The sequence below is a fragment of the Desarmillaria tabescens genome (assembly GCF_030435595.1).
Source record: "Desarmillaria tabescens strain CCBAS 213 chromosome Unknown EV420scaffold_9, whole genome shotgun sequence".
In the NCBI taxonomy this organism is placed as follows: domain Eukaryota; kingdom Fungi; phylum Basidiomycota; class Agaricomycetes; order Agaricales; family Physalacriaceae; genus Desarmillaria; species Desarmillaria tabescens.
This window is the reverse complement of record NW_026848308.1, coordinates 1,365,743-1,385,277: the sequence shown is the minus strand read 5'-3', so window position 1 is coordinate 1,385,277 and position 19,535 is coordinate 1,365,743. Positions and strand designations below refer to the sequence as shown.

At 49.1% G+C, this 19,535-nt stretch overlaps 11 protein-coding genes across 11 annotated transcripts; 6 read left to right on the top strand and 5 right to left on the bottom strand.

The window, feature by feature from the left end:
- Positions 1–654: 654 nt before the first annotated feature.
- On the top strand, positions 655–2,088 carry EV420DRAFT_1304786 (GroES-like protein; the record flags this gene model as incomplete). Its single annotated transcript, XM_060468462.1, has 7 exons — positions 655–810; positions 867–1,027; positions 1,087–1,163; positions 1,221–1,327; positions 1,375–1,421; positions 1,479–1,783; positions 1,832–2,088. The coding sequence occupies exons 1-7, from the start codon at positions 673–675 to the stop codon at positions 2,086–2,088; spliced, it is 1,092 nt and encodes a 363-aa protein (XP_060334255.1). The 5' UTR covers positions 655–672.
- On the bottom strand, positions 2,035–3,420 carry EV420DRAFT_1330405 (glycoside hydrolase family 61 protein). Its single transcript, XM_060468801.1, has 10 exons — positions 3,359–3,420; positions 3,251–3,306; positions 3,153–3,195; positions 2,994–3,099; positions 2,894–2,943; positions 2,776–2,844; positions 2,635–2,723; positions 2,527–2,581; positions 2,342–2,469; positions 2,035–2,288 (listed from the first exon to the last, which is right to left on the bottom strand). The coding sequence occupies exons 1-10, from the start codon at positions 3,407–3,409 to the stop codon at positions 2,195–2,197; spliced, it is 741 nt and encodes a 246-aa protein (XP_060334254.1). The 5' UTR covers positions 3,410–3,420; the 3' UTR covers positions 2,035–2,194.
- Positions 3,421–4,126: 706 nt separating this feature from the next.
- EV420DRAFT_1526057 (copper transporter) lies at positions 4,127–5,267 on the top strand. Its single transcript, XM_060472398.1, has 5 exons — positions 4,127–4,205; positions 4,254–4,373; positions 4,428–4,697; positions 4,745–4,844; positions 4,901–5,267. Exons 1-5 carry the CDS (start codon positions 4,198–4,200, stop codon positions 5,009–5,011), a joined length of 609 nt encoding a protein of 202 aa, XP_060334253.1. The 5' UTR covers positions 4,127–4,197; the 3' UTR covers positions 5,012–5,267.
- A 31-nt stretch (positions 5,268–5,298) lies between these two features.
- On the bottom strand, positions 5,299–6,704 carry EV420DRAFT_1526055 (nucleophile aminohydrolase). Its single transcript, XM_060472397.1, has 8 exons — positions 6,633–6,704; positions 6,568–6,583; positions 6,492–6,518; positions 6,425–6,439; positions 6,200–6,371; positions 5,981–6,147; positions 5,679–5,930; positions 5,299–5,623 (listed from the first exon to the last, which is right to left on the bottom strand). The coding sequence occupies exons 1-8, from the start codon at positions 6,633–6,635 to the stop codon at positions 5,484–5,486; spliced, it is 792 nt and encodes a 263-aa protein (XP_060334252.1). The 5' UTR covers positions 6,636–6,704; the 3' UTR covers positions 5,299–5,483.
- A 32-nt stretch (positions 6,705–6,736) lies between these two features.
- EV420DRAFT_1619140 (uncharacterized protein) lies at positions 6,737–7,247 on the bottom strand (the record flags this gene model as incomplete). Its single annotated transcript, XM_060475441.1, has 2 exons — positions 6,737–6,996; positions 7,025–7,247. The coding sequence occupies 2 exons, from the start codon at positions 7,245–7,247 to the stop codon at positions 6,737–6,739; spliced, it is 483 nt and encodes a 160-aa protein (XP_060334251.1).
- Positions 7,248–7,272: 25 nt separating this feature from the next.
- EV420DRAFT_1200997 (uncharacterized protein) lies at positions 7,273–8,169 on the top strand. Its single transcript, XM_060466329.1, has 3 exons — positions 7,273–7,584; positions 7,645–7,864; positions 7,922–8,169. The coding sequence occupies exons 1-3, from the start codon at positions 7,380–7,382 to the stop codon at positions 8,076–8,078; spliced, it is 582 nt and encodes a 193-aa protein (XP_060334250.1). The 5' UTR covers positions 7,273–7,379; the 3' UTR covers positions 8,079–8,169.
- Positions 8,169–8,838, top strand: EV420DRAFT_1201028 (uncharacterized protein). Its single transcript, XM_060466330.1, has 2 exons — positions 8,169–8,247; positions 8,305–8,838. The coding sequence occupies exon 2, from the start codon at positions 8,315–8,317 to the stop codon at positions 8,687–8,689; it is 375 nt and encodes a 124-aa protein (XP_060334249.1). The 5' UTR covers positions 8,169–8,247; positions 8,305–8,314; the 3' UTR covers positions 8,690–8,838.
- A 303-nt stretch (positions 8,839–9,141) lies between these two features.
- On the bottom strand, positions 9,142–11,038 carry EV420DRAFT_1619139 (malate synthase; the record flags this gene model as incomplete). The annotated part of the gene is made up of 8 exons (XM_060475440.1): positions 9,142–9,261; positions 9,291–9,617; positions 9,709–9,771; positions 9,797–9,881; positions 9,936–10,070; positions 10,124–10,453; positions 10,502–10,637; positions 10,693–11,038. The coding sequence occupies 8 exons, from the start codon at positions 11,036–11,038 to the stop codon at positions 9,142–9,144; spliced, it is 1,542 nt and encodes a 513-aa protein (XP_060334248.1).
- A 1,142-nt stretch (positions 11,039–12,180) lies between these two features.
- EV420DRAFT_1619138 (WRB/Get1 family) lies at positions 12,181–12,964 on the bottom strand (the record flags this gene model as incomplete). The annotated part of the gene is made up of 5 exons (XM_060475439.1): positions 12,181–12,227; positions 12,282–12,362; positions 12,414–12,596; positions 12,650–12,830; positions 12,881–12,964. The coding sequence occupies 5 exons, from the start codon at positions 12,962–12,964 to the stop codon at positions 12,181–12,183; spliced, it is 576 nt and encodes a 191-aa protein (XP_060334247.1).
- A 2,292-nt stretch (positions 12,965–15,256) lies between these two features.
- Positions 15,257–16,013, top strand: EV420DRAFT_1265616 (DOPA-like domain-containing protein; the record flags this gene model as incomplete). Its single annotated transcript, XM_060467285.1, has 6 exons — positions 15,257–15,401; positions 15,454–15,532; positions 15,592–15,622; positions 15,688–15,692; positions 15,740–15,843; positions 15,895–16,013. Coding segments are annotated over 6 exons (483 nt in total), but the record flags the coding sequence as incomplete, so codon positions are not given.
- Positions 16,014–17,585: 1,572 nt separating this feature from the next.
- EV420DRAFT_1619137 (uncharacterized protein) lies at positions 17,586–19,486 on the top strand (the record flags this gene model as incomplete). The annotated part of the gene is made up of 8 exons (XM_060475438.1): positions 17,586–17,725; positions 17,779–17,853; positions 17,907–18,049; positions 18,555–18,671; positions 18,724–18,805; positions 18,835–18,995; positions 19,049–19,277; positions 19,348–19,486. 8 exons carry the CDS (start codon positions 17,586–17,588, stop codon positions 19,484–19,486), a joined length of 1,086 nt encoding a protein of 361 aa, XP_060334245.1.
- Positions 19,487–19,535: the final 49 nt, after the last annotated feature.

The following is a 19,535-nucleotide window of genomic DNA, read 5'->3' as shown; positions in this document are numbered from 1 at the left end:
GTCTGCCCTCTAAGTATACGAGATCGATATACGTAGTATCCTTCATTTGTGCCGTCTCCAAAGTGCGCGACCGCTCGCCTTTTAGCCCATCATAAGGAAACGTTTGTTCGAACATTGACACGGAGCACAAGCGCGTGTTTGGAATTCTATCTCAAGATCCTTCCGAGATGAAGTCGCAATATTTAAGTCCCTTACGATGTATGTCCAGTACGTCTCCCAAAGACTCCCATGCTTTGGGCATACTGGTACCGTCTCTTACTCTCTCTATTCTTCTTGCTGATGCTGGAATACTACGGAACTTTGGAGAATAATACTGACTCGAGTCCTTCTTGGTAGGATATAAATATTGTCCCTTCCATTGCATTAGGAACTAAGCATTTCTGATCGGTTACACCTAGTGCTTGCCAACCTCCTTGCTTCCCGACTATGCCTAGCGCTTGTCTGAAACCCTGTCAGTTATGCCTAGCACTTGCTGACACCAGGCTCGTTACCTAACTACGCCTAGCGCTTGTTGGCACCCTCAGTATGGATACATATTAGCTCGAATACCCAGATCTTTAACAGTGTTTAAAATTTCCATTTCAAGATCCTTCCGAGATGAAGTCGCAATATTTAAGTCCCCTCGCGATGTATATCGAGTACTTACCTGTCTCTCTCTCAAGTCCAAGTCCTATGGCCCAACATTTTTCGAACAAAGCATGCGTCCTCGTAGGACCCGAAATGATCGAGTTCACGGACGTCCCGGTTCCTCCTTTAGGGCGAGAGGATGTCCTGGTGAGGGTGGAGGCCTCAGGTATTTGCGGGACAGACGTAAGTTTCGTTTGAGCACTCTTCCACTTCAATGAACGTGTCCTCCCCTCCCATAGATCACCATCTACAAAAATTTCGGCCTACCTCAAAAGGCGTTGACAAAACCATTGGTGATGGGCCACGAAGCCGCTGGGGTCGTCGCACGAGTAGGAGAGGCAGTGATGAATGTCGCTGTCGGCGATCGGGTAGCTATTGAGCCGTTCTTCTTTTGCAAGAAGTACGTCTCGCGCGCGTGTGTGTGTGGAAATATATTCTAAGACTCACTACTGGGTCAAGGTGCCACAACTGTAAGACAGGAAGAACGAATCTGTGTAAAACGCCTAGGCAAGCAGGGTTTGGAGACGTACCAGGGCGTAAGCGACTGTCTCCCCGTTCCAGATTCACGCGATAAACTGAAGTTCTCCTCACAGTATTGTCGCAGTACTACGTCTGCGATGCAGACTTTGTCGTCAAGTTTCCAGATAGTCTTTCATGGGAGGAAGCTGGCTGTATCCAACCACTGGCCGTAGCAGTACAGGTTAGCAGCATTAATAACCAATAGCCCCCCAACTCACAGCGACACAGCTTGCGAAACGAGCCAAGTTTGCCGCCGGACAGACCATTGCTATTTTGTTCGCCCAGTCTTTCACTATATGGTATTACCTACCTAACCAACCCATATTTTACAGCGGATGCGGTCCCCTCGGTTCTCTAGTGATGGCCGTCGCTCGCGCATATGGCGTATCGAAGATCCTCGCATTCGGGAGGTCCCAGGAGCGCGTTGACTTCGCCAGAAAATCATGGGCAGACTATGCTGCAGTGTCGCCCCCTCTTGACGAGGGACAGGACGTCACTGACTGGGCGGAGGCTTTCAAGACGACGACCATGAACGAGGCGGGGGTCGAATCTTGCGGTGTCGATATCGCGGTAGAGGCTACTTCTGCAGAGGCATACATGCATGCAGGGATGGCGTTCCTGCGCCCAGGGGGGACTTGTGAGTCGCCTCTCTCTGACCAAACTTACTTACAGTGTGATTTTATAGACGTCCAAGCTGGAATTGGGCAGCCCGTCAATTCGTTCCCTACGTTCACGATAGTGGCTAAGGAGCTCGACGTCATAGGGACTGTGCGGTACACGGCGGGTTGTTTTCAAACTGCTGTCGACTTGTTGGCAAGCGGGAAGATCGACTTGAAGCCTATGATCACGGCAGTGTTTCCCTTGTCCAAGGTGGCGGAAGCATTGAAGTATGCGATGAAAAGGGAGGGTTTGAAGGTCATTCTTATGAACCAGCAAATATAAACGGTGCGCATCAGAAAGGAAAGCAGGGTCATTTCATTAAGAGTAAAAGTCGTAGACATTGGAACAAATACATCTTTTCTCGACCTGTCGCACTTGTCGAGTTTCTTCATCCGTGCCAGACAGCAGGTCCCGGGATGGTGTAGTTAGACACAGCTTGGTTAGCGTTGGTGTAGATGTCAATAGTGACGCTGGGGTCGGATCTAAGAAAGAAATATAGCGATTGGCTCAGTCAAGACCATTTAAGGATACGTACGCAGAATAAGCGCCTGGGAATTTGACTAGGTAGTTTGCTGGTGGAGATGCGCTGCCACCGCCAGTGAGGATGAGTTGTGCGCATTCGGGATAGAACTGGGGCTGGTCGGGGGTGTGGATTGCCAACAACTTGGTGGAAAATCAGCACCTGTTCGCGGATTTTAGATCATGCGATGGGTTCCCTACCTCGTGCCTGATGAAGTACTCGCCGGGCGCCAAGGATCCCGGAATGGTTGTTGTCCTACAGCCTCTCATTAGTGGGATCGTTGGCATTAAATAAGCGGTTATCAGTACCAGGAATTGTTGTTTTGGACGAGTTCTCCCATACCCCAGAGGCCCGTAGACAGGGTACCTGAGATCAGGCCAGCCTGGTCTATTTTGAACTGGAAGGAGTTAGTTACTCTGGAAAACAATGAATGTTGTCAGAACGCTCACCCATTCAAGAGTGGAAGTAGTGGCAGAACTACAGGTTGAGGGGCACTTGGCCATGTAGACCATGACCGGCTGTTGAGAGAATTAGCCGTTATGAAATTACAGAGTACAAAACACTAACGCCGATGGTGTGAGGCCATTGGTTCCAGTATGCAGTGACGGAGGAGCCAGCTGGTGAGCAGAGATGAGAGAGATGTATAAAATATCAACGACTAGCATACCGGGCACCGTGGCAGATTTTTGCAACGTCAGAGTTGCGCCATTGATGTTGCACGAAAGGGATGGGTCAACCGGGTTGGTAATAGGGTTGTAGCTGTCCCATTCGCGCTAGAAAGAGGTATGAGGTCTAATCAGAGACGATGATTTACCATGAGATTTACCTGGATAGAGCTCTGGCCAACTGGGGTGTTGTATGGTACGAAACTATAAAGGGGGTGTGAGAATTATTGAAATTACACCGATAAATAAGCGTATATACCCATTGTAATAAGAATTGGCAATCTTGTAGCTTAGGACACCACCATGGGCAGCAACCTGATGTGAGCTTTCAGAAGGCATGGCAACGGGAATAAATTTGTATGTATACCTGGGTGATTTGCGTCAAGGCAACGGCGAGGGAGACAATGGAGGCGAACATCTTCAGCTCTGACTAGCCTTGAGCCTTGCTGGCATCTGTTTTATACCATGTAGAGTCCTCCAGTTATTTTTGTCCAACGTTTGAGAGCACCTGAACGTAGAGGCATGTCGGCGTGGGGGGAACATTGTCGGGCGGTTCGGATAACAGTCGGATTGCGTGTAGAGTCAAATGAGCCTAGTGAATTATCCGGGCAGTCAACGAGGATGTAACAAGGCAGCGTTGAAGGCAGAAATAGAAGACTTTAGTGGATCATCAAAGGCAGATGACCCCGGAGGAGTGCGTGAAGTGTACCTGAATAGTTACATTGAGGCTAAAGGAAGTCCGATAATTTTCGCGTCCATCCAGGATATCTATGGAACCGCAGCTATTGTGGGATTCTCGAGGCCGGAAATAGAACTGATTAGAGATGCGTCATAGGTCGAAAACAGTAAAGACAAAGTTTCCATTGACTTGAGCCAAAGAACTTGATTCGAGAGTGGCCTTTAATTTTCCGACCCGCTGAGTAAGACCTTGTCCTCGCAATCGACACGAGCCCATGGTAGGATGAATATCGGCACAGGTCAGAGATCAGACGGAGCAGTGGATTGACACAGGAAAATTCACGTAGTAAATGCGCTCACGGCTTGACGTGCCGTGCATGAAACGCGGCGATAGAGAGGCGTTTTGTTGACTTCATATTCGTGTGCATTCATCGTCCTTTGAATGACCTAGGATTTACAAATATTAGCCATGACGGAGTGAAGCAACCACACTCGGCAAACTCCGCTACGCATTGATGGCGGTATCACATGACCAGGTGCGGTTCCTCACACACTTGCGACACCCGGAACGACTGCGGTAACAGACAGGGCTACAATCAACCACCACCTCCGACACCCTCCACCCAAACAAGAACCAAGACGATGGACCACGGAGACCCCGGCGGAGGGATGACCCAGCCACGTTGTTCCATGAACATGCTCTGGTTCGTTCGTCGAAAGTCTAATGTTAATCTCCTCCCACTTACCTCCGACTCTAGGAACACACAAATCGAACACACCTGTGTCGTCTTCCGGAGCTGGCACATAAAGACCACCACTCAATTCGTCCTTTCGTGTCTCGCTATCGTCGCTCTAGGAATCTTCTACGAATACCTCCGGGCACTACAGAAGACGGTCGATGCTCGGATTGCTACGTCGTTGAGTAAGGGAAAGCGGTCTCGAAGGAGTAGGAGCTCGAGTAGGGCGAGCGATGCTGCGGAGGACTCTTTGTTGTTGTCGGGCAGAGTCTTGGCCAAGCCATCGACTGGGTGCGTGTTTCATCGTTCGAGCGGGTCTGGGTCTTACTTTTGTTCAGTGTCCCTGTCCCACCGATTCACCGTGCACTCAGGGCAACATTATATGGTGTAACAGTCTTCCTTTCCTTCTTCCTGATGCTCATCTTCATGACATACAATGTCCGTTTCCTTCTCTCTCTTGCCGTCTCTCTTTCTTGACATTCATTCATTTCCAGGGGTACCTTATCTTTGCCGTCGTCATAGGAGCAGTTATTGGCCACTATGTTTTCGGAGGGGAATTGAACCTTGGATCATTAGGCGAAGATAAAGGAATGGCATGTCACTGAACTGCTCTAGTCAAACGTCACAAATTATGATATGATCTTGTATATCCTTTGTATAGCATCGAAACAGAATCACAGCGAGCATGACAACCTTAAGCGCGTCGCCAGAGGTGCGATAGATCTGTCGTTGTGTCTTTGACCGTGGCCAACGAGCTGTCTACTGCTGACGCTCTGTCGTTCAGATGGTCATTGCAACAAAACAGATGTCCGCGGCGTGCCCCGCGGAATCAAATCTCAGAAAGGGATAGTGAAAGTTTACGGCAATGAACTAGTCTTTTCTGGCTGACTTGGGAAGAGTATGATCAGAGGGCCTAGCAGTCAATGGGAATGACCACGAAAATTAGTGCCGTGGAAAGTTCACCATGCTGAATAGATTGATTATAATATTCCCTCATCGTTCCGTCGACAGATTGGGGATTCCAGTGTATGCGGCGATCTTGGTAGAATCAGGAAATGTTATTAGCAAATACACTTTTCAAACGGATCTCATGGTAGCGTCCTCGTCCTTCTTCGCTAGCCCTTCGCTCTCTAGCAGCGCATCAATCTCAGCCGGCCTGTATATCTTCGCCTTGGGCTCCTTCGTCGTAGGGTCTAGCGTCAAGACTGCAAACTCCACTAACAGACACATCAGCAACGACAGCCTTCTCGATAAGAACAAGAGCCAACGAACGCTTCTCGCTTCCTAGCGTCGTGCTATCCATCGTCTTGCTCATCGTTCTCAGCACCAAACTAATCGCATCCTTCACCTCCATATCGTCTTTGTATTCCTGCTTCAACAGACTCTGGGCAGTCCCGTTGTTCGCTCCGATGCAAGTTGCTTTCCAGCCAGAGTAGTTACCAGATGGGTCGGAGTGGTATAGCTGGAATTGGTAGTGCGGGTCGTAGCCTGCATAGAGCAGGGAAACGCCGAAAGGCCGGAGACCTACACAGCTCGTTAGAGTAAAGGTCTCGAGTTGGATGAAACGAACTGACCTCCATACTGCGTGTATCCCTGCTTCATATCACACATCCTCTGCGCCAGCAACTCGACAGGAATATCTTCGTTATACGTCAACAGATGCCTCTGGGCTGCTGACCGTGCGTAGTTGACGAGAGAGTTGGCATCGGATGTGATCCCAGCGACACCACCGATTATGTTTCTGCACGATACTGAGAGGGTGGCAATGGTGGATAAAATGATTGTGAACGCACGAGTTGAGGAGGTATATCTTCTCTCCACTTCCACCGTAGCCACCTTCCTTGACACCAGACAGATCGAGCAGCTTTCCTGTCACCTTCTTTTCTGCTGCGAGGACGACTCCGTCTTTGGCGAGGACACCGAGGACGGTTCCTGCTCGAGAGATGGCTTCCATGGCATATTCGACTGGTAATCCGTGTCAGTGCGCAATATCGAGTGAATGATCTGCTGGAGCTCACTCTGGTATAACCGACCTGCATATGAAATCGATAAACAATGTAATGGGGGAGTAGTAACGATACAGACCTTCCGGTGAGAAAATGGTTGTTCGACCTGTTCTATGTTAAGAGAGGCTTGCATCATCGAGGACCTTGCGACTTACTATCGTAACGTCTGGCCTAATCAACATTAAAGACAATTCAAAGACTGAGCAAGGAAGAGACATACCATGGCTTACGAGTGGTGAGGGTGAGATACTAAGCTTGGTAGACGCGTCCTGCATACGCGTCCCCTTCGGGAATTGCCGACCACCTTTGTATTATTCTAATTATCTACTCTACCATCCTCAACAACTCCTCCTTCGCCATTGCCACCTGTACCTCCGTCGACTCTTCCAACTGGAACCGTAACCACCCCTTCCTCACCCTCCTGGACTCTCCAACTGCCTCAAACTGACTATCCAACATGTCCACCTTGAAAAAATGTCCCTGGCGCTTCTGCATTCGGTCCAACAAAACCTCGCGGGACCCCTTGATATACACAAAATACGTCCTTGGTGCCTCCTCGGTCCCATTCTGCCCCCGCAGAATATCTCGGTAGTGCCTTCTTCAACGCAGAACAGGCCATCACCACTGGCACCTTCTCCGTGCCCGTCTTGCGGATCAACGCCAGCCATGGTTCTCGGTCTGCGTCAGTCAATGGCTGTCCTGACGACATCTTGGCTATATTCGATGGAGGGTGGAGATCGTCTCCATCGATGAATGGGAGACCCAGTGATTCAGCAAGCGCGGAACCCAGTGTTGATTTCCCCGTTCCTGACACGCCCTGGGAGGAAGGGTACATTTATTTAGAATCGCTTTTCCGAACAAAAAAGAAAATTGGACCGACCATCGCTATGATGATGACGGGTTGCTCCATGTTCAATGCCATTAGAGATTTTGGTGAAATGAAAACTGAAAGAGGGGGATCTGGGGAATGAGCGCCGGTGCGACGGACCGGTTCCTTACCGCGTACAAGGGGACTTGGTACCCAATAACTACCTTAATCATAGTCCTCCGACGTTCCACCGTCGCCTCCTTCCCGGATCAGGCATGTACCTTGCCTATCATTCTCTTCCAACACCGTCCATCTATCTGCCGAGATTTCAATTTGGTCGTCGCACCAACTGCCGTAAAGGTTGGTATGTGTTCTGCATATGTTCAAGTCAGAAAAAAAAACACGTCTAATTAACAATCCGCAGCTTTTCTCTTCCTGTTTTCATTTTTTGTGCCCAGACAAGAAAGAAGAAGAAAGTCAACAGGCACATGTTCCCCGCGAGGCTGCGGGTTGTTGCACGTTTCACCTAGAGAACATTCTACGGTTTTACTCCCCCCTACCCTTAGGAGAATGACAACCACTTGCAAATACGTATTCCAGGCATCCCACCGCAAAACATCTCAAGATGGCCCTCTCCGCAAGAGGTAAATTTTTACTCATGCATCTCGTGTAAAAGAATTTTAAGTGATGCTTGTCAATAGAAATGTACAAGTTCTCGTGCCTGCCTGCCTCATACGTTTCTTTCAAATCCACGAGGTTAACAGACGCCATATCTCGGTCCTACAATGCAAAGATCGCTCCGTTCAAGACGCATTCAGAACGGTAATATCTCTCATGTCTAGTCCGCCCGCCATTTAGTTGTTACCACCTGCCAATTTGAGCTACGAATGAATGAATGAATCCTTCCAGAGGCGGACTCGGAAGCGGTTTTTTTGTTTTTGGAAATTGGTTCCTTGGGAGTGGAGGATAAAAAGCGAGCAAGGCAGGCTGGGTCGGATCTTCATCGTCTCGACATCCCCCATATCAGGTGCGGACGTTCGCATTCCTTCCGTTTGCTTCATATATACTGATCATTGTTTCTCAGTACTTAGACAATGCTATTCAACACCCTTGCTATCCTCGCGACTGTCTTGATGACAGTGACCGTACGTCCCCCATCCCTCTCCCTCGTCCATCCATCTCAACTAAAACCACGCCCTCTTGATAGACATCCACATCCGCCTGGCCATTCAGCAAACTCGAATCCTCCAGCGTCGAGGGTGTCCAAGTTAGAAGCGAAGCCAGGAAGACTCACTATATCCTCGAAGCAAGCAGTGTACCATACTCCACCATATAGACCCTTCATCATCATATCCCGTATAATTCGTTACCGCGCATCGGTGTTACTCTCCTTAATTGTCCTTAATTCCCATCGGTTTCAAGTCCGACATGTAACTTGTCGTGAATCTAACAGTGTATCGGCTGTTTGACAGCTGCCTCAGTTGCATAGGAAGGAGCGTAAGTGAAACGTAACGTCGTGGCCTTTAAAAGTAAATTTTTTGTCGTTGTGCAGTTGTTGGCTTGCCGAGACGTGATTATACAATACATACGACCAACTATCTAAACAGTTCGTTGTGGGATTCGCATTATGACAATAAAAACGGACTTCGCGGCCGGCTTCCATGTAGACGTCTGGAAAGCAGTGTCATCGACGTTGGAATCGCTTTTTACAATCTCAGGACCCTTGCAAGCATGTCCACACCGCTACAACTCTATGAAAAACGCTTCGATTCAAGCTAATGGTACATATCGATTCATCGAACAAGTAACCATGGATGATACAACTAATTGAGAGAAGAAGAAAACCTGATTGCTATGATAAAAAAAAACCTTCGACAATTGCACGTAGAAATGAAATCAAGAAAAAACAGAGTCCCGTTGCTTACAGCGCCGCCTTCACAAACTTGGCCTCAACACCGTCCCTCGTAGCAAGATATGGCATCAAGTCGCTCGTCAAGAACTCGCTTGGCCATTCAGATCGGACTTGGTGCTTCAAATAATCCTTGGCAATGACAACGTCGCCATCCTCACTCCAGGAGCCAACTTCTTGATCCCAGGAGCAAGCTCATCCACCCAGGCATCAATCAACTCCTTGGTGATCAGCTCACCGGTGTCCAACCGGGATTGGTACTTTACCCATTGCCACAGTTGAACACGAGTGATCTCGGCGGTTGCAGCGTCCTCCATGAGGTAGTTGAAGGGGATACAAGCCGTTACCGCCGATCCAGGCGGCGGTGTAGGCCAACGAAGGTAGTAATGTTGGAACGAACACCTTCGGTAGTGAATCTCTCCGGGAACGTTGGTGTTGAAGAAGGTCGGCGGCAGGCAACACGGAACTTCCTCGCGGCGAACGTGATACTATCAAGCAGGAATTAGAATATTGCTGCATGACAATACAAGCTACCGAATTCTCACCTGGTTAGGGACCAAGCATGTGCTTGTTGAAGACTTCCATGGCAATCTTGTTGATCAGAGGGTGGGCGATCCATGTTCCGTCATGTCCAGCGGTAACCTTCGCGCAACTTATCAGCCCGGACCTTCTCCATAGCAATTTCGTTGGCCTTGGGGTCGTCTTTGATGGGGATTTGAGCAGACATTCCACCCATAGCAGCAACCTTTCGCCTGTTCAAAGTAAATTCAGTCGGAAGAAAGGCCTAGGTAGAATGTTTGACGTACTTATGGCAAGTCTGGATCAATAGGCGGACGTATGCATCCATGAAGCCCACGGTCATCGTCACGTCCTTTCGATCGGGAAGGATGGCCTTGCGGTCAGCACGGCGCTTCTTGATGAAGCTGAAAATATAATCCCATCTATCTCACGGGTCAGAACCGCGTCGATATATAGGTAAAAGGAAGCCTCGTACCTTCCACAGTTAAGTCCAGAAGAGTGGTTCCTCAATTCGAACAGAATCTCCTCCATTTGGAACGCGGCGGGGATGGTTTCGATGAGAACGGTGGCGCGTACGGTGTTGTGTGGGATGCCAATGTAGGATTGGGAGAAGAGGAAAACGTCGTTCCAGAGCCTTGCCTCGAGGTAGTGCTCCATTTTGGGAAGGTAGAAGTAAGGACCAGAGCCGCGCTTGACGAGCTCTTTGGCATTGTGGAAGAAGTAGAGAGCGAAATCGAAAATAGAGCCGGAGACGGGAGCATTGTCAACGGTCACACGGGGCTCGTCCAAGTGCCATCCTCGCGGACTAGCTACTGGTCAGTCTCAGTTAGCACAAGATAGGGGTAACACATACCGGACAATGAGAGTTGCTATCTTCTCGCCAAGCTTGTACGCCTTTCCATTGGACTCGAAATCAATCTGCCTTCTGACGGCATCACGCAAGTTGAGTTGACCGTTGACCATATTCGCGAAGGTCGGGGAGCTCGAGTCTTCCGAGACAAGTCAGCATGACGACGCGATAAGCAAGCATAGAGGTCAGCTCACCTTCGAAATCCGCCATGAACGTCTTGGCACCGCTGTTAAGCGCGTTGATGACCATCTTGCGGTCAGTTGGGCCGGTGATTTCTACCCTTCTGTCTTCGAGACCTGGTGCCGGGGGCACGCAGTGCCATGAAGGCTCCTCGCGTATATGCGCAGTCTCTGGATGGAAATCGAGAGAAACGCCAGCATCATACTTGCGCTGGGCATCCTGGCGAGCGACGAGAAGGGACTGCCTGGTCGACTCGAAGGTACGGTGAAGAGCAGCGAGGAACTGGAGAGCCTCCTCGGTGAGAATAACGGACTGGGCCTTTTCGGCGGCCTTTGAGTGAATCTGAACACCTGCGACCATTTTTGAGTATTGGTGGTAGTTGAAGTGAAAGAAGGATGGCTCACCTCGACTCGCTTTTTAATGAAGTGTGTGGTTGAAACGGATCCCCGCCGGAACGACGTCATTTGTCACACCGGTTATTTCACATGCCCGTTCCGTTAATCAGTGATTCTGATGGTCCTCTGCTGCATCACAAGTTCTGCGATTCGTATCTCACTAATTTATTGAAGTCTGTGTACTCACATAAACTACTCTCTTGGTTTTTCCCAAGGCTCGACATGCGAAGGCCAAGGTTTCTCTCTATCACCCTCGCTGTTCCGCAAGGAGTCTTCTGTCGGGACAAAGATATTGCATGCTAAGGTATCGACGGAACGAGGGAAATCGTATCCCGACGCACGTTAGCCCAGGTATGCCTAACCCGTCGGTTTCCCGGGGCGTTTTGTAACGCCGGATCAAATCATTCCGTCGACTTTCCGTCTACGTATTTGGAGATATAAGCAACTGGTATCTCGCCGCGAGCGAACGCTGCGAACTGTTCGCTTACCTCTATCTCCGAAAACACTGCATACTACCAGTGCGGAAGACATCAGTTTCCTGATGGTCGGCCACCCATGTCTGCTACCATCCAACGTAATTATATTCCTATATACTGTCTTCAATTTTGCGTTGACGCCCTCGTTGCGGAGTGCAGTGTTCCGCGTCCGAAACAGCAGGCTGGACAGTGGGAGAAAAGATATGTCATCAAATTCAAGCTACCGAATCCTTGCCGGAGGTTCGACTTCAGCTCAAGATCCGACGCGAGCATATTGGGCGGGATGGGCGGGCACTCATACGGCGGTCCGCCAGATCCGCCGGCCACGTGGAAAATAGACCGCTAAAAGCCGCGGGCTAATCCGCGGCCAGTGTTGCTCAACGTTGGCACGCCGCCGACTAAAAAACTGAAATCCAAGTACGAGTCGTGGATCCTTTAGGTTCTGGCAGCCAATAGAATCAGATATCGTGAGAAGTGGCGCTAGTCGTTCGTTCGGCCTGCATGGCATCGTTGACGTCCACTCAGAGCATGTCTTGTTTGCATTGATTCACCTGGTCCGGCCGGATATTCGATAGAGCGTATCAGCGACATCAATTTAGCGGCGGAGCAGCGCAAATGTATATCTATAGAATCACTCGGCTTTGCTTTCTTCCACTCCAGCCTTAATCTCAGTCGGCACTGCATGCCCAATCAGCAACAATTCAGATAACGATAGCAAGCATAGAAACACACCACAAAGGTCCTTCACGACCCTTTCTCCAACTTTGACAACCCTTCTGCAAGCCATTTGCCACATTCCTACACTTACAGAGCCTGAGTTTTACGTGAGCCGTAATCCTATAAGCAGAGATGCCAGACACATACCTTTTGGTGCAAATGGAAACGACAGCCACCACCCAACTGGTCCGAACCACCCTTCTGGTAAATAGAATACAGCAGCTTTACGATACCACCACCCCACAACGAATTGAGAACCGGTCGTCGACATCCAAATAACGGTCGTAAATTTCATGGAAAAGGATGATTTTATGGAAGACAGTTCTCCATCTAACAGAGATATTCATCAGCTAAACTCGAAGCCACAGCATTCCTACACTCACTGAGCTTCTCCAAATCAGCCAGCCCTTTATCCACACTTCTCCTCAGCTTCGCCCACTTGGCGAACTGGTCTTGGGCGCTCGTCTTCAACAGCTCAGCCTTTGTAGCTAGGATCTCTGCCTTGAGTTTTCGCTGCCGCTCAGCATGGGAGGAGTAGAATACTCTCAAGTAGAGAGAGTAGAACTAAAAAAGAATCAGACGTGAGTGTCGCATACTCGAAGTCGACCACATACGAAATCAAGAAGGACGGATTGGCCTATCCAGGAGATAAGCTCTGCAACGAATACGAGAGCAAATATGGTAACAAGAAGAGACATTTTAGCAGAATGAGCAAGTAATGTGAACCAAAGGGAACCAAGCTTTCCCTAGAAAACGTGTCGAGGTGCTCAAGTCGCGTTGTCCTGTCTGTGGCTGTGCTGTTAGTCAGCTCCGCGTGGCAAAATTCGATCCAGGAGCCTGCTAAGTTCGATCCGCGTGCTCATCGACCAAGACGGCACTCGGTGTGAAATCGATTTCATTAGGATATTCTATAACATGTCTGCAGAATCTGGTGGCAACAATCTACTTCGCAGCATTCCAAGTCAGCCAGGATGACTTTAACTGTGCTTTGCCAAGAGCTTTATCACTTCAAACTTGAAGTCGATACGCGCTGCCTTGGAAAGGAACGGTCGATGATGCGCAGGGACATGTCTTGACCACTCGTATTATGCTCTTTCTTACTGGCCAAAATATGACATGCGAAGTTGGGCCTTGGCAGGTGGGTCCTGGAATCATCCACGTGAAGCTTCATTCTCATACATATATTTGTAGGCTTGCTCGGATTGCAAAGCAGCAGCAGCTTTGCGCTCCCAACACTCCCATCTTCCACCGTCTCGCGAACTCGTCCCCAATATTTACGCACACCCTCCCTGTCTACGGCTTATCCCCCTAGGTCAGAGTATCCAGTCTCCTCAAATATGGCGAACGGTCGCGCCGTATCCTAAGGCTCATTCACTACTGGCGGTGTGGTTCAAGTTGGAGCGGTCTTGATGATGAAGGATTGGACGAGCGAAAAATGCAGCGGGAGAGTGTCGTAAGACGCGTCGCAAAGGCTGCCAGAATCGGCTTCAAAGTCTGGGACAGGGGAGAGATGTTGATACACGAGTAAGTCTTCTCTCTCCGTAGACATATCGTCAGCGCTAACCGCAAAATCAGTGGTGAACTGTCGATGGAGCCATCTCATCTCCCGGACATATTCACTTCCGCAAGTCTGCATAACCTCTGATTACATTCACTGAACCTTTTCCCCAGCTCACTGCTGCTTCTGCCCCATGTCCCGCTGCTGCGCTATTCGAGATCCCTACCTCCTTGTCGTCGCTCATTGATACTTTGTGGAGGTAACTCCACAAAGGACGTCTTTCCACAGCTTTCCACCAGCGTGCAGCCCCGCGGACGAATCTCATTCAGTTCAAGGGAAGTATAGAGGCACGGCTGCATATCCCTTCGAGCTACTCTGGAAGGATTGCATACGATTGTGCATGCGCTAGTACAAGACTTGTTTTTTCCCTTCGTATGAGTTTCGTGGTGGGGATATATCCCTAGCATCGGTAATGTCCCTTGGGAACAGGTCCGGTGGAGCAGGCATGGGACTATGATCCGTGTGGAGAGTACATCAAGACGTCAGTGTCTGAGTTGAAGGGCGTGAAAAATGCCGAGGCAAAATGCCGAGGCGATGTTTAACTATGAAAGGCTAGGGCAAGGGGTAAGGGAAGAGGAAATGTCTAAAACGAAAAGCAGGCCGCGAGTGATTCCAATGGCGAGTAAGGCATCTGAGTTTCCTCCGATAAGCTACTCGCTCGTGCATCGGTTCTAGCTCATCTCGGATAATGCGAGGGCCAAGGAAGAGGAAGAACCAAAATCGGGAGGTTGGCGGGGATTATGATCCTCATCGAGTACATCAAGATGTGGGTGTCTGGGTTGAAGGACGCGCAAGATGTCGAAGTGGTGCTTCGGCCACGGAATGTTAAGACGAGGAGTAAAGGGAATAAAAAGAGCTGGACTGGGTCAGAGATCTGTTGGTGACCATTGAAACTATTGTAAGAAGCAAGATAAACATCATCGTTGATACTAGGTGTTTTGACTAACAATTTTGTCGTAGACGTACGCCCTGAATAATTACTTCTGAGAACTAGTTCTCTTGGACGTCGGACCTTCAACTGACACCTTTGGAGAACGTCCTGAATGCTTGAGAACCAGCTCTCCCAGAAGACACAACTTTTTCGTCGTCTAAACTAGCCTGCCGTGTGCCTTAAAAGGGCTCGTAACAACCTACTCATCTACCCGCAAGTAATTTCCTGATCTGCGCGATGGTGCTGTCCTCGCTTAGAAACAGAAATCAAGTAGGAGGAAAGTTTACTAAGCTCTTTCGAAGCGCTGATACGAGCCGACAGATCTAGAGAATGGGAGTTTATTCTGTCCATTCCCGAAATGGATGTCGCAACGGTGACGGCGAATGAAATCAAGTGAGAGGGAAAGTTCACTGTATCTCTTCAGATCGCTGATCTCAGTCTGCAGAAAATACCATTTCCATCGTACGGATCGGCATTGTGAGCTGAAAATACACCGTAGACATTTATTTTCACCAAACCAATGCAGCGGAGCACCATTTTGCACTGGAACTGCGTGATGCCGTTCTGCGTTTGTGCCGGGACGGGGCATTCGTGGCTGTTCCTCTGTTCCAGGTGAACACAGATGCCAATGGGCCTCGTCCGGTCGGTGAGTAACATCTCGTGTTGGTATTTAGCGTCATCCTCAAGGATTCTGCAAGGTTCCTATGAAATATGGGTGCCCGTAGAGAGCTTTGCCTCCGTATTTTCTTTCATTGTGAAGAATCATGGAAAGCTCAGGTGAGTTGGATGTATCAAGATATGGCAGCATAGGTATCAAATTAATGTCCCGTCTGTAGTGTTCTTATCCACCCCTTGACAATGGATGAGGTACGTGCACCTCTTGCACCATTTTTACTTTTTTCGTGTCCTGACTTATTCAATTATTTTTAGAGCGAGAGTGTGTGCCCAGTTATTTGCGAGGGTATGACTCCACACTCCAATTAGGGACCATGAACATCGCACTGCGTGGATTGGACAACCGTTCCCGTTGGATTTGTCTTGGGTTGTTGAAAGACTGGATTCAGTTCCCTTGCAATACCCGACACTCAGTTCGTCATTTGGTTATTCCCATCTTGCCGCCTTCGTCTAATATTGCGCAGAGATGGGATATTCGTCGACTGTTCCCCCAGTCACGTTGAAACAGCGGCGTGAAGATGGTGCGAAGATTGCCAATCTCTTAAGAAAGGACAAGTTGGCGGCGAGGCCACCGGCGTGTTAGATCTTCGGGAAATTATCGTCTCGGGCGCTTGAGTTGACCACTGAAGGATTACTGAAACATTCTTCTGAATCAGAAGTGTAGACCCATTCGTGTGTTTCCAGATTTTGTAACTTCCATCCCATTGAAGACCATGTAAAGGACGAACGGTCAGCATGTGGTGCACAGACCGTGCGGGACATCATACGTTGCTTGGTGCAATCATTACACATGTTGTGCTTTCAAGCAAACAGCTTTCTCAAAGATATTCGAGTATTGCAAGGCAACGGATGGAAAGTGGCAAAGAGTAGTCTCGGAAGAAACCAGAAGCTGCCCGGAACCCTGTTACTGGTAGAATCAAGAAGAATCATCTTCCAGTTGTCCTCAGTGTACGGTATACCCTGTCGTATGAATAGCAATGGTTCAGAATTTGCTGTGAAGAAAGAAGCATACATATGTCAAGTCAGAGTGTTAACCCAAGGAGCTCGGCCATGCCTCTTGGTAAGTCATTAGTTATGTTTTGTGTGAGCCTGATGGATGATGTTGTTTGTAACTAGTGTTCTTGAAGCACGAAACGAGTCGGAAACGACTAATAGAGCAGTCACTCTTGCTGGAAAGGTCAGAGTTGCTCTAGCGCGACGTATCTTCATTAATCAAGAGGCTGGAGCGTGGCTTAGGTTGATTAGCAATAATGAAATCGTCCGCGCCATCTATTAGTTTATTTAAATCAAGCACGTCAGGGTAGTCAAATCATCCGTCAACTATTCGCGTCAAGATCGTAAAGGTCGTGGTTCCGGACCCGAAAGCCAACTTCAGAAACACTGGTTCTACTGCTACTGCATCAGATATAAACGTCGTAACGACCTTATCAGGAGTCAGCGTGAACATACTGTGTGAGTTTCACCGGTTCTTAACTTGCTCCGGTATTCTCATCCGAATAAACTGCTCCAAAGATAGGACGGAAGGGAAATTTTAGTGAAACGCGCTCTGTAGACCGCCTTTAAAGCCATTTGGAGTACTGATGAAGACCGGTAGTCTAAGGCTGCAAAGGGTACCATCCAGAGTTCCTATTGGTTTGCCGGCCTGACGCGTTCCAGTGGTTATGAATTCAGTTTACTTGAGCACTTATGGATCCCCGAATAAGGACTAAGTCTAGGAACCCAACTTTCATTCTGGAAATGAATTACTGAGAGTAGACAGGCCGACAGGACATTGATGCATCCACCTAGCTTGAACACCAGTGTCCCTGCTTAATCTTTCAACCTAGTATTGAGTATTCCGTAGCAAAGACGGTGAAGGTTGAGAATCTTCTGATGCATACCAGCCAACAGCAAGCGATGGTCGGAAGAAAGGTTTTATGGGATTTCGGCCTAATCCGGCGACAGGCTTGTTCGGTTTATCTACAAAATTTGTGTTGACTGGTGACCACCAGCATCGAACTAATTACCTAGCACTTATCACGCTGTCCTGTTTTGCGATAGACGTGTAGGATCGCTAGCCATGGACACCGTTCTCACCGGTTCGCTTTCAGCCGGTCCCGTGCTTGGATAAAACACGAGCCTTGCATCGACCGCTCGAACATTGTTCACGACCACCATGTCAGATTCAGGTATCACAAAAATTGCCGATGAAAATCTCCTATCGCATTCGGCGCGTGTTAAAGGCAAGGTCCTCTTGATTACTGGTGGCGCCAGTGGTATCGGAAAGGCGACCACCCTCCAGTTCGCTGCACAGGGGTGAGTATCAGAGTGTATATATCGCATCCCGAATACTGAAGGCCTTTCTTAAGGGCCAAGGTTGTCATCGGGGACAAGAATATAGGTGGTGCGCAGGCAACGGTGGACGAAATCGTTGGTGCTGGGGGGTGAGCACTAGCACTCGGTGTCCAAGGTTGGGCCCTAACGAAGGCGGCAACAGTTTAGCGGTATGTGCATCGTGTGATGTTTCTGTTTGGGACGACGTCGTCGCATTGTTTGAGTTAGCCATGAAGGCATACGGGGCTATTGATGTTGTGGTGAGTTTTCGATCCTCCGTTCCCTCTATCAAAGCCGGCTTTATTCGTGCACAAAGGCAAGCTACTCCGGGCCGGCATATGACTCGCGGAGCTGAATCTGAATAGTTTTTCTTGTGCGAATCTTTTCATGACGCGACGTTTGGGGATCGAGAAATAATCTCACGAGACAAACATTCGTTGCGTCTATTCTCTGCCGGACACCCTCACCTACTGTGACGATGCATTCGGCGGCGATGAATAATTCTTCTCCCCGGCGCGAGATGATGTCTAGAACTCTGATTTCAAGTTCAGTGTCGCGAAAAAGTGACGACCCTGCTTGTTCGAATCTGTTTAACCGAGAAGAAGCAAAATTTTGGCTGTCGCGGAAGCGTTTCCAAAGCAAGGAAACTTCCCATCTTGATAAAGAGTTCTGAAGAGACTGTCTCCCGCCGGGGATCATTTTGGGCGTACTGTACTGGATTGCTTTCCATTGGACTTTTTGTGTTTCCGCACAAAATCAGCTTTTGACTGTTTTTACTTCTTCATTGGCCCTGATACACTTCCCTAGGTAGCTTGCGCGGGAGTAACAGAAATAGGCAGGTTTGGAGTGGTGAAATTCGATACGAATGGCAGGCCTCTCAAGCCAAACTTGGCTACCCTTGACATCAACTTGATTGGCACTTTATATAGTGAGTCCTTTTGGTCTACTAGGGCACTGGCGTCTTACTACGGGTTTCTTAGCCGCGCATCTCGCTCAACATTATCTCGCTCAAGGTCGAACTGAGGGAGATCTGAAATCTCTCGTACTGCTTGGCTCGAATAGGTATGCGTCATTGAGGTATTGCGTACGAGCTGTCACCTGAAAGATTTCCTGAAAGCTTCATGGAAGGCCATTCGAAGAGGCACAATGTACAGTGCCTCCAAGCACGCAGTACTCGGCACCATGCGCTCTTTATACCCCGATTTTGCTGAACGAGGCATTCGCATCGCAGTCATCAGCCCATTCTTCGCCGGTGATGTTATTCATTCCATTTCTCTCAGCGATCTCGACTGATGCTAATTTCAGACACACCCATTATTTCTCTGCCAGTGAAACTACTCTTGGCCGGTATTCCTCTCACCCCGGTCGCTCGAATTGTGGGCGCCATCTTCTACTCCGCAACTGACCCCGACCCCGATTCCAACGGTTCCGCTTGGTTGTTACTGGACGATGGCCCTATATACCAAGTATCGAAAGAAGACTTCAAGCTTGGCGTGTACAAGGTTCTCGATGAACGGGTCAACAGCATGCAGAAGTGGGTATAGTCTTCTCTCTCCATATGGCGACGGCCCATGGGACTGATGTTGTGTTACTTGTTTGATCAGGGGTCTGTCAGGTTTGGCCTATTACTCTCGGCTGACGAAAGACGTCATCCGTCTTCTCAAGACGCCTCTGACGCTGACGCTCCTGGGTGGCATTGTTTGGCATCAACAGAACAACATTCGACAGTTTGTGCACCTGTAGAAGTCTATGAATATCACGTGTGTGCTTTATTCCTACAGGCATAAAATGC